Source organism: Numenius arquata, chromosome 9 (assembly GCF_964106895.1).
Source record: "Numenius arquata chromosome 9, bNumArq3.hap1.1, whole genome shotgun sequence".
In the NCBI taxonomy this organism is placed as follows: domain Eukaryota; kingdom Metazoa; phylum Chordata; class Aves; order Charadriiformes; family Scolopacidae; genus Numenius; species Numenius arquata.
Genome location: NC_133584.1, coordinates 46,725,366 through 46,737,790, shown reverse-complemented (window position 1 = coordinate 46,737,790; position 12,425 = coordinate 46,725,366). Strand labels below are relative to the sequence as shown.

The 12,425-nt window shown below is 41.8% G+C and overlaps 1 protein-coding gene across 1 annotated transcript in view; it reads left to right on the top strand.

The window, feature by feature from the left end:
* ROCK2 (Rho associated coiled-coil containing protein kinase 2) overlaps nt 1–5,094 on the top strand; it is a 100,164-nt gene extending 95,070 nt beyond the window's left edge. The window contains exons 33-34 of the mRNA XM_074154104.1: nt 2,633–2,751; nt 3,998–5,094. Coding sequence (XP_074010205.1) covers nt 2,633–2,738 — 106 coding nt within the window. The 3' untranslated portion in view covers nt 2,739–2,751; nt 3,998–5,094. The remainder of the gene's footprint in view (nt 1–2,632; nt 2,752–3,997) is intronic.
* The last annotated feature ends 7,331 nt before the right edge of the window (nt 5,095–12,425 follow it).

The window sequence follows — 12,425 nt, the reverse complement described above, 5'->3', positions numbered from 1 at the left end:
AACTAACCAAAATATCGCTGATTAGATTGAAGCACGAATCAAGGAGACATTATTCATGACAAGTTGGGGGACAAGTAAAATGCTTTTCTTCTGTGTAGTGTTTACATTCTAATTCGTTCGCATTATTCTGTTTCTTACTGTCGACATATAAGGGGTATATTATAATTTCTGATTCTTTTCCCGCAGCTATTCTTTGGTGCTCTGAAAATAATAGTTCTCCTTCTGACACCCTTCTTTCAATCTTCATGACCTTTTTTGCAAAATGCTTTCACAGCACGGTATTTACTCTTAGCGCTCCTTTTAGTTGTGGTTCTCCTCCCCTACAAATCAGTCTTGACTGCTGGGTTTTTCTATCTGTATATTTTGGTAATGGTGGGGAAAGGAGGGGAATGAATATTTTTGTGTGTAAGCCATTTTATTTTTGCAGTTAAACTTTCCAAGTTGGCTTTGCAAATGTACTTAAGAGATGGAAAAGTGTAGTTCTGCGAGGTCGTGTCACCTATCACCTTACTAATGCAGCTCCGTCAAACCAGTGGAAATTTGTATGGATTTAAACAGTTGTAATTAGAAGCCACATACTTATAAATTATTCTAATTGCTATGGCCAGTTTATATCTGAGTGGTGCTTCTATGAGGCTTTTGTGCAAGGCCTTACCTTATGGAATAATTAATTTTGTGTTACCAACTTTATTAAAAATGGAGATGTAGTTGCCGGTTAAATCTGGGGACTGAGTGGCCGGGGAGAAGCTGGAGATGAGCCAGCGGTGGGCCTGGGCAGCAAGGTGGGCGCTGGGACCACACCAAGGGGAGCGCGGCCAGACAGTTGAGGGAAGAGATTATCCTCCCCTGTTCACTCCTTGGTCTGCAGCGAGATTCTGCCTCCATGTTTGAGTCCCCGGATTCCAGCCAGGCATTGCAAAAGTGGGGCAAGTCCAGCAGAGGTCACCAGGGTGGTCAGAGCAGAGGCTTGAAGGAACTGGGTTTGTTCAGCCTGGACGAAGGAGAGCTCCGGGGGGGTATCACAGCAGCCTGCCGTGGGGAGGGTATGGAGGAGACGGAGCCAGGCTCTGCAGTGCTGCCTGGCGGGAGGGTGAGAGACCAGGGGCTCGGTTTGAACCAAGGGAGATTTCAACTGGATAGAAGGAAAAGCCAAGGCACAGAGCAGGGCAGGGAGGCAGCTGGTGAGGCTGGATGGGCTCCATCTCTGGAGGCTTTCAGGACCTGAGAGGACAAAGCCTTGAGCAGCCTGGGCTGACCTTGTAGCTGACCTTTGAGCAGGAGCTTGGGCTAGAGATCTTCTGAGGTTCCTTCCAACTTGCATGGCCCTATGAATGCTGTCCCTGGTAGGAATTTCACACAGTGATTGTTTCTCCAGGGTTTTCACAGCTGTTGTTCTTCGTGGTGATTTAAGAAAGGGCAATCCAGTTTTTTATACAGACCACACAATTTCTGCTTATCCGTTCAGTTGGATTGTGCCAAAAGGATAATTCCAAATTGGAAAAAAATCAACTTTAAGATATTTGAATGCCTAATAAATTCTTTAAGTGTCTTAGAAATTACAATAGCCATAGTTCATATAATAAATGAATATCGAGCCTTTTCCAGGGGTATGTCACGTTTAAAAGTATAAAAATTTTAAAACCTGAAAACCCAAAAAAACCCTGTCACCCATTTTATTTAAAGCATGTGATAACTGTTAAACACTGTAGCATGTTGTAGTTAAAACACCCTGAACGCTCTGTCAGGGGAAGGTTTCTGTCTCTGCCTCCTACGGCGAGCAGATAATCCTGATGTAAAATCCATTGAGCTGAGTGGAGAGATGACTGGCCTGGGTTTCATTTCTTGTCGCTATAGCAATGGAGAAGCGAGTGCTTAAGATATTTGTCTGAGATCCCTCAATAACAACAGAAAGAGACCAATGCTTCTAGACAATGATTCATCCCGTTCCAAAATAAATGCCTAAAGTAGGTAAAATGACTCTCTTGCTGACAAGGTTTGCCTCGTTTGCTTGCTTTCTTCTATATTGACCCTGGAAGGAGCGCAGGCAGCGACAAGGCCTAGAGAACAAATTGGAATCTCCTCATTTTGGCATCGCTTACCTTTAAATATTGAGGTACAGGATAGCTGGGTTGTGTCACCTCACTGTATTGGGGATACAGTAAAATCCTGCTGCATTCATTTGTAAATTCAGGTGACGCCATTTTATTTGATGTTCAGCAATCAAAATTACTTCATTTTATTGGAAAAATTGTTAGCTTTGTGTTATTTTAGCAAGGGGCAGCAGGACAGCGTAAAACTGCACCTCAGTCAACAAGAACAGCAGCAAAACAGGAGGCAGCTCATTTTATGAAATGTACGTGTTGGTCTTTTCTGTTGAAATTTTTGGGGAAAAAATCAATATGGTAAGTGTTCTATAGACCTGAGTGATTTGTGAGATAAATTTCCAATGCGTACAGTATTCCCGGCTTACCTGAACACTAGCTGAGTCTTCATATTCCACGATAGGCGAAGGAAGGAACTCACCTACCTTAACACGGTCTCTTCCTTAAAAAGGTTCAGTGATAACAAATGGAATGTTGAAGTCTTTTATAGAAATGTGACACACGTTAAACATCAAACCCTCCTGTTGCAGATTACTTGATCTGGCATTTAAGGACTGGGATTGGTCATTTGATGATGTTGATGATATTGATGGTGGTGATGATGATGATGATGATGACGATGTTTTTGATTTCTGAAGAAGTATAAGGGGTAAATCTAAATAGAGAGGAATGGATTTGTTTGAATACAGCATGCTATGTTGGATTTTGTTTCTCAAAGCAGAGAAAACACAAGATCTCATTTTAGTATTCTAAACAGTAAAAATGAGATTCTGTTCGTGATGTCGAATTTTTTAAAGGAGTCGTTTTCATTAAAATGAAGCTGTTGCCTTTGTCAGTGGTTTTATTTTTCTAATTTTAGATCTTTTTCCAAGATTCATGTCTGCCTGCCCGAAAAGAAAAAATCTGCTGGTTTCAGCGTGGCTCATCTGTAGCGCTAATACTGCTAACCTCCAGCGATCGTTTTTGAAAACTAAAAGGGAGATTGTAGCAGTTGGATGTTTAGCTGAAACAGAATTGGTATTTACAAAGACTTTTCATTTTTAAGCTTTAACATAAACCGACTGTTCTACGGCCAGCAGACATGAAATCACCGGAGTTCTGCATTTTGCTTTCCTCCCTGTGTTATGAAGTGAATTTGACGTGGCTTTCCTTTGCAGTGCTGTGCTTTTGGGGTACCTAACCATGCCTTTGAAAACTACATAAACAAATGAGCTTGGCAGCTTCTGTGATACGATTTCCTTGAGTGCTTTAGAAAAGATAGAACCGCTTTATTGGTCTAATTTGTCCCATGACTCACTTAAATATGCAGTGTGAATGTACTGGAAATGCTCATAACTATTTTATAGTTCTCAGTCTTCAATCATTTTACATGTTGATGCAATGTTATGTTTACACAGAAAAAAAAAAAAAAACCTTAAATGTTAAATTCCTAAGAATTGTTTTAAATAGTTCATAAAGCGTGTCTCAGCCTTATAAATAATGGGCGACAACAGCAGCGCTAGGGCTGGACCTCAGCTCTGTACTCGGTTACCCGAGATACCAGCTCCGGTAGACTTTAACTGGCTTCGTGTTTACAGTAACAAGCATTACGTTAATTAAATATACTACATCTTTATGTATTAAAAGCATATAAATTACTGACCTTTTAGAAGTGACTTATTACATTGTGTGTATTGCACTTTACCCTCATATATTGCAAGGGGGTTTAATTGATTTTGGGATCACACTGCATAAGGATGTACTATACTTAAGTAACGGTGCTGCTGAATGCCCAGGAATGACGTTTCTCCCAAGTACGCTGTGAGCCCATCTTAAGTGCAGGCTTTGAGGAAATACATTTTTGTCAGATTTACGTTTGTTGCATTTACTGACCAAACTTCTTGCTTCTTTTTCAGCTAACTGCTTCCCGTGAATGCAGACACAATTCAAGGTGATAATTTTCTTCCCGTTACAGCAAGACTGAAACATATCCCAAAATATATTAAAAATATATATTTTCCTGAGAGATTGTGCTATATATATCAGAGGTTTACATTTTTGCTGCAATATAAATTACTAATCTCTGAGGGTTTTCCTGTATTCTCCTGAGGGACTGATCAAATGACGAATGGTTGGTAAATAGTAAAAGGATATGTTAGGTAACCTTTTAAACTCTGTTCCACAAAAGCTTTCTTGGCGAGACACATACACTACATTTCATAAAAGGATCGAGAGGAATGAATATTAAAACGGAAGAAACTGACTTTTCAGCTTTCCTAAAGATGCCACCAGCATGTCTGCAAGAAGAACAGGAGGGAGATCCACCACAGTGATATAGACTGCATCTGTAAGAAGTGACCATTATACTGTGTATATATATTGTACTGTAATACTGCAAGAGGGTTTTAAAAATCTTTCCACTTTATTTTTTTATGCTTATTAATCAGATACCGTTACTTATTGCAGTTGCAACTATGCACTTGTATAAAGCCATAACGTTGAAGTTTATATCATTCATACACATCTATCAGAAGCTGCATGTCAGTGTTCAGCAGCTAGTATAAGTTTGAAGTATATACTAGTTTCAGCTATGTCATCATGGGCAGTCCTGTTTTACCTGTCTAATTGCCTTAATTTAATTTTTTTTTCAAGTTTTTTGCCCATTCTCTCTATTTAAGGAAAAAAAAGAAGGTTTACCAGCTCTTAGGATGCAATTTTGCTTTGTGGCAGAAAAAAATAGTGCACTATTTTTACACCTAGTAAGTATATCAATGTCAGCCTATTTTGAATGTATATCGACTGGTTTCAAGGGTGGAGAAGTGTTGGTTACAGAAACAGCATCTGATACCATTGGAATGACTACACCATTTGCTTGGACGTGTAACTGCTCATCCAGCCCTTTTTACAAACCTCAATATTAGTTATTGACTTATATTAACCCTCATTAAGTGCTATGAAACTTCATTTTGCCTTGTTTTTGCATACTCTCCTAGATGTGTTTTTTATTTCTGGGGAAAAAAAAAAAAAGAATCTGTGACTGTTTTTACATTTCACAACACAATGTCCAAGGACTGTCACAAACGTTAAGAAAATTAAACATACTGTAGATGTATTTTAAAATTTTAAATCTGGTTCTCTAGCACATAGCTGTAGGCATAGATAAATATTTCAGTAGTGTGTTTTGAGAACTGATAGCTGGGAAGAAAGGGCCTCAGAGGCACTTAATTGACTTTTTTTTTTTTTTAACTTGGAGTTGTACAAAAAATATAATTTATGTGGGCTCATTCATGATGTGTTCATAATTATCCCAGAAAATGCATGTTTTATACAACTACAGTATGCGATGTTAAACATATTGACAGTAAAAAATGTAGTCTCCTATTTGGTCTCTTTATATATATAAATATATATATATATTTAAAATATATATATATAAAAAATATTGTGTGGGAGTGCAGTAATTTAAAATATGATCTAACACTTCAATGAAGGAAGACATTTCACTTTAAAATTTTGTTCGTTTGTTTTTGTTTTTTAAAGAGTGTTGAAATGTTTGGAAGGATAGGACCATGATTTATTTAACACTATCATGAAAGGTGGACTTGGAAACACTGAAAATGAATAAATAAATATATTTACATTTTGTAACCTCTACTACAGTTCAGCTTAACAGAGCCAGAATGTATTCAGTCTTCTATTTATGCACTCGCAAAGTAAAACGTTGTTTGTGAGTTCTTAAATTCAAAACAAAAGCTCTCATATCATTTCTGTGAGGTATTATAACCCAGCGCACAGCTACAGTGTTTTTTCCCTGCTTGTTTTGATTTACGGAAGTACGGTATATTTTTAGGTAATGCAGATTTGCATAGAGTACAACATTAAAAATGTATGCAGTAAAACTGTTTCCATTCACTGAATGCATAAATATTTTATATATATATAAAAAAGAAAAATGTTACATTGTGGGAAGTTCTATCCTTTTCTGAATTGGAGAATATTATATATATATTTTTAAATAAACTATTTGAGTAAGGTAAAATAGTTCCTGAACTTGAGAAGCTGGTAATTAATTGAAATATCTAAATATATAGGCAACTGCTGCGGCAGATACGGGAAAGGCAAGGGTTGCTCGAGAGGAAGCGGAGCGAAGGCTGTGTGTGGAGGAAGGGCAGACTCCCAGGGAGATGTTCTGGCTGGCCACCAGGTGCTGGGGCTGGATCTGGCACGCTTCCTCTCCTCGGCTTGTCCTCATTTCCTGGGAATCCCTGGGGCCCGGGTAAGCCTGAAATTTCAGGAAATGTACTGTATGATAGTGTTTACTGGCCACAGTTGATACGTTCTATACTTTTAGAAATAGTTTTTAGCTATGCGTACAGCAGGCTGTATTGAGATGCTATGGTAGAACGGTATGGGCTGGTAGCGCTGCAGGTCCTCTGCTCTGACCTCTGCCACAAAGCAGGGCCAACTTAGCATGGGTTCCTCGAGGTTCTTGAGTTTTCAGTGCCTCTAGGGATGGAGGTATCATAGTAATCCTTAGTTCTCCTTCGTGGGCTGTGTTGAGCTGTAACGTGGAGGTCGTTTGGCCAGTGGTATGATGTGCACGAGCCTTGTTTTGTACCCAGGACACAGAAGGCAAAGCTGCTCTTCTGTTCTTCTCACTTGTCCTTCTGCTCGAGACAGAGTTCCATCTGCTGATCTATGGAATGCAAAGAACTCTTAAATGTTTGTTCCTGGAGATTGTGGAGTTTCCATTTTGTCCCGTGGTGACCTTTTAAAATTTTGGAGAGAAGAGCATATTCCTGAACTAAGGAATAGTTGTCTTAAAGTCACTGGCGTTAAAACACTTTCTTTTTGTAACAGGGCTGTCCCCGCAGACAGGACATTGTTATGGCCTGGGTGACTTGATCTATAGAAATTCTCTCGTTGCAAGTCCTTTTGTTTCGCAGAAGTAAACAAATAGCACAGCCAAGCTGCAGATTAACCTTGGGGAAGAATCGGGGTCAGACTTGGAGCCAGAAGCTCAGGACACTTGTAAGGAAGTTGCTCTTTGGTTCGCATCCAAGAGCTCACCAGCACGGAAGCTGGACAGGAAGACCGCGTTGGAGTTAACGTGTCAGCTGTCACAAAGGCTTTTCTGAAAGATTTTCACTCCTGTCCTAGTTGTGTACTGCAGTTTCCCACTTGTAGTGGTTGTTGCCAAAGCTCAACCCCTCACAACGCTCCAGCACCAAGTCTGCACGCTGAAGGAAACATCGTGGTTCTTGTGCTTCATAGCACGGTTGATGCTGTAAACAAAATGTGACATGGACCGTAGCACCATGTAGGACTTGGAAATGTGCAAGAGGCTCAAGTATCTCAGCACTCGGTGACGGTGGCCAAATTTAAACCATCACTGAAGTTTCGTTGCAGTATCTTACTACCTCTGTTGAAGACTCTGAACCTCCTACATTTTTGACAGGCTGTCAGTGGCTCTCTGAAGTCACCAAGGCCAGGAAAGCCGCCCCTGGAGATGATTTTAGGCTTTCTCTCTTTAGTTTCTCAGGCAGTGTCAGATGATCATTAGAAAACTGAGCATTTACGTTTATTATCTTACAATGTGTTCGTTTCCCATCTAGCTTTGAGAGAGTCATCTTGGAAGAGGATTTATGTCTCTTGGTCTCAAGTGCCTTCACCCATCCTGTGATTGTGAGGTCGTATTTGGGATGCTGCTGTGGAAAGGGGGAACTTGTATGAAAACAAACTTCTCATCTGCGTAGCTCTTACAGACCCTCACCACTTCCTTATTCTGTTCCTAAGGCAGGAGAACAAAACGGTCCATGGTCCAGTTCAGGGAAGTGGAGTATTTCAGTCTCCTCCACATTCCTGGATAGTTTTCCTTGGCATTCATGTCAAAATAGTGGCTCGTTTGTTTTTTCATTGGATTACAGTTGATCTTCAGAATATTTTGTGGACTGCCATACGTGCACGTACTACACTTCAGGTTGAAAACATTGTTTGCTATTTTTTAAGACAATCCTATAAACCAGATAGGGGATTTTCAGCGTCCCATGGATCATGGGTTTTTGCCTGCTGAAGTATCCCTCATGAGAGTGGGAAGGAGCTGTATTTGGGATCTCTGTAAAAGATGTTGATGGAGCAGTTCTGAAACTAGTTCATGTTCTGTGTTGAAGTTGCCTCTAAAGTGGACGACGATGATGATGATGTACTCAGACACGCTCATCTAAGAAGTAAGACAGCTCTATGGAGATGTATGTGGCAGAAGAGAACGCTGCGTCTAAACACATCGCATCTAGTTTGCCCCAGAAACAACTGCAACAATTGGAAAAGCTCACTGTAAAACCATTGCTCCAAGAAGCGGGGACCCGGAGGAACTGTAATTTATTAGCACAGGGATGCTAATTACTAGGCCTTGTTATGAAGATCGGGGTTTTTCCCCTTTCTAGGCAGAAGGCATTGTTTTATGAGGGTAAGAAAGTCAATTTACTGCCTGATAGTTGCTACAGCAAGTGGGCAGCTAGATTGGACCACTGCTGCTTTTGCTCCAGTCATCTTACAGAAGCTCCAGGATTAAAGTGATCTTTCAAAATGAAAGTCACAGTGAAAGGTGGCAAAACTACAAAGTTACAAGTGTATATCTTATCCTGCGGAAGACCTTAAAGAAGCCTGGAGAGACACATCCTCACCCTGAAGAGAAAGGGCAGAGCGCAGCGACTGCAAGCCCCAGCAGCCCTTTTGGGTTGCTTGGAGGAGCTGGGTAGAGACGCTTTCACAACCAGGGCGACTGCCTGTGATGCTTCTGTTGCGTCACCCCATTTTGGGGTCTAGGCCTTCAATGTCTGTTCAGAGATGTGAGCCTACTTGAATGTATAGTCTTATATTGCCACGTCCCAGTGCACCTCTTGGGTCATCAGTTCTTCTTGTCACTTGGCATCACCTTTGCTAGCTCTTGGGGATTTTTTCCCCCCAGGATGCTGTTGCACCACTTGGTCCACGTGGCCACCCAACAGGAAGTACATCAGGCTTGTGGGATCGCTGCCGATCCTCCTCATTCCCTTTGGCTTGCCACCTGCTTAGACTTAAGGAACTAATTTGGCACTAATAAGGCACCAGCCTTGGTGCAGTGGGGGCCAGCTGAGATTCAGTGGGATCTGTGTCACCATTTGTCCACTCTGGAGCGATGGATGGGTTTGATGGATCCAGTGAGGGGTCTCCTCTGTGTGCTTCCTGTACCATTCAGAGCTGCAGCCATGGGAGCTTTATTACTGGGAGATTGGGCGTGCGTGCAAGCTCAGAACAAGTATCGACACCGAGAGGAAAATATCCTTGAGCTGAGAGAGACCATGAGGACTGTAGGTCATGCTGATGCTGTATTTCAGGAAAAACAATTTATAGTCTCTCAAGATAAGTCACTGTCTCGGAAGTCAGCTCAGTGGAATCTGTATGGAGTCCATTGCTCAAAGGGGAAAGAATTTCTTTACAGGAACTGGGTAACGTAAAATATGCTTTACACAAAGTCAGTTTGTGCTTCGTTAGAGTCCTGACTACCTGATTTACAGACGCAGGGGACACTGAGGCATAGGAAGCGTGTTCTTCCGTTTAAGGTTTTCATACGGCGTGAGACAGGTCAGCGTCTTGGTGCTGCTGCCCACAGCCCCCAAATTCAAACGCAGAAACCGTCTACAGCCCGGAGCAGGGATATGCACATACACAGAGGACTTGTGATTACAGTAAGGTGATAAGTAGAATTAATTTTCACCACGGGGCCATGCCACTATTCAGTTTGGATCATAATCATTATTAGCTGACTTCTCTTGTCGCATTTTAGGCTGGTGCAGGTTCTGCCCTTTAGTTTCCAGAATCTTGACAGATAAGACAAGGTGGCTGCCCTCTTACCCACTCACAGGAAGGGAGCTTTAATACCACACAGTAGACAGAAGTACTTGTTTAGGCTACTGATAATTTAAGGTAATTATAATGAGCCGAAATAACAATTGGGGCACAAACAAAATTATGACAAATATTTAAATTGTCCGTAAGGTACCCCCAGGTAAATTCCATTGAGAGTATCACGTAGTGTAAAAAAAACCTCTTATTTTCCACCCAGTCCAAAGACTGTGGATTTTTTTCAAGGTTGAGATAGTGCTTGCCTCAAACCACTTCCAAGGGGGAATGGAACAGTCGATATCTTTAACTTGAAGATGTCTCAATCTTGCCATCACTTGAGGTCCATCAGGACTCGGGTCTGTGAGACTGCCAAGGTCTTGCAGTTGGACCCAGCACCAGTGATGAGGTGGCAGGTTCTTACCATCATGTTTAGCGTGGCTCCTGGGCACCTATTTGATGTCAAGGTCCATCATCTCCAAGAACTCTTAAGTATCTTGGAGAACTTGTAGCTCAAAGTCAGGCAAATTAAATTCAGTACAAACCAAGAATTTAATAACATCCTATTTTAAGGGGTTTTTAACTACCTCACATTCCAAACTGGGACATCCTTCAACCATCATTAGTGATGAAGGCAGCATTTCATGTTCCGCTTCATACTCAAATACGAAGGGAATAGGACAAACCAGCCTGAAAAGGGTTAGCGGGGAAATAATTGTTATTCACCATCGTAGAAAATACACGGCTGGGAAACTACTTCATTTGACTTGATCTCCACAACTGTGTGGCTTTTCATTTATAATGGTTCTTCCTGTGGGCTCTGAGGTGGTTTTGGTTTTTGGCAACCCCCCCTTACACCCCCGTATTACATGTCCTTGAATGGATAGTGATTGGTGGAGGAAGAGTAATTTTACCTCATTTCAAGGAGTGAATGAAAGCTTTCTACAAGTTGTAATCTCTTTGGGACCGTTTAGCTAATTGTGAATGACTTTCTCCAAAGTGCTTTAAAACCTGGCTTCTGAGCTCCAGCGGTTGAGGGGGGGGCATGTGTCCACCTCCCACCCTGCTCCTTGCTCTCCTGTTTCAATGGAGCGGCTCAGCCGAGCCGGGTGAGGGAGCAGCCACGGAAGAGGACGGGCAGTTCTCAGAAGTCCAAGCAATGAAAACTTTTGCTGAATTAGAGGAACACGAAGGAACACGTCTGCATCTGTGTAGTTCTGCTCCGCACAAGATGCGGAGGGTCATGGAGGCCCGTAGGGTGGCGGAGGATGGTGGGTTTGCGTCTGCGTACGACGTTCCTTTCACTGGGGACAGTTCAGAAATAGGCTTTTGGAGAAAGTGAACTGTACCCATCTTCCACTGTCCACATCCTCACTTCCAGACCCGCAACCTGCTGTCTCTGGAATCACATCCCTATTTTTGGGGAGACAGTATGTGATATGATACACATTTTCTCTTTCACACTGTTAAACTGAGCTTTGGCCACCTGCAGCTCGTAGCTTGCATTAGACACCGGCTGTAACTCCGCACTCCTGGAGGATCTGTGAACGGAGGCCCGTTGCTTCCAGCCTTAAGAAGAAAAGTTTTTTACTGGCTTACACACACACGGCAACAAATCCAAGATGCTGTCCCAGCCTATCTTCGGTCCGCTCTGTGTTCCACAGCAGGCAGCTTGCCCCTGTGCCCCTGGTACAGCCCAGTGACACGTTTAACAGGATTTACCCTCTCCGTCCATCTCGGCTGAAGCCACTGCCTTTAATCCAGCTGCAGAGAAGATTATGGGTTACCTACTGGAAAACCACAGGGTCTGGGCTTCTGTGGGGCTTGCCCAGCACTTGACCATGCTTCTGCCTTAGAAAAGTGAAATAAATTCTTCTCTGGGGGGAAAAAAAAAAGTGTATAAACGATTTACTGCTACTGATTTGTTCCCTGTCTCCTGCAGCTTGAAGGAGAACTCGCAGTCCAGCTTTCCAAGTCCATGAAGTTACTTTACCTTAAGCTTGTGAATTATCCAGTTTTGTTTCTTTTCCTCAGTCTCTTTTTTTCCGCAGCTTTCTAAGATTATTTATTCTGTGTTAAGTAACCTGTAAAGAACTTCTCTTACATGTATTTTCAGCATTTTATGATGAAAAAACCCAATGTGATCCCGAAACCATGTCTTCATGTTGCTACATCACTCAGGAGTTGAAAGATGTCAGTAACAGACACGGCTTGGACTCTATACAAATCTTCCTCTATCAAGAAGAGGCTTTAATTAAAATTGAGATGAGAAGTGTGTTTTTTTCATTTAAGATGCTGGAGCTCTTTAGCATTTTATGGGTTATTATACAGCCTGATGCTTCAAATGGTAAGGTGAAAGCTGCCCATTAATGACCTGTAGCGAGTATTTCATTTTCTCTCCATACGTGGAAACGGAACAAAAGATGAAATATAATGAAAATTAATGGTAAGAATGACATTAGT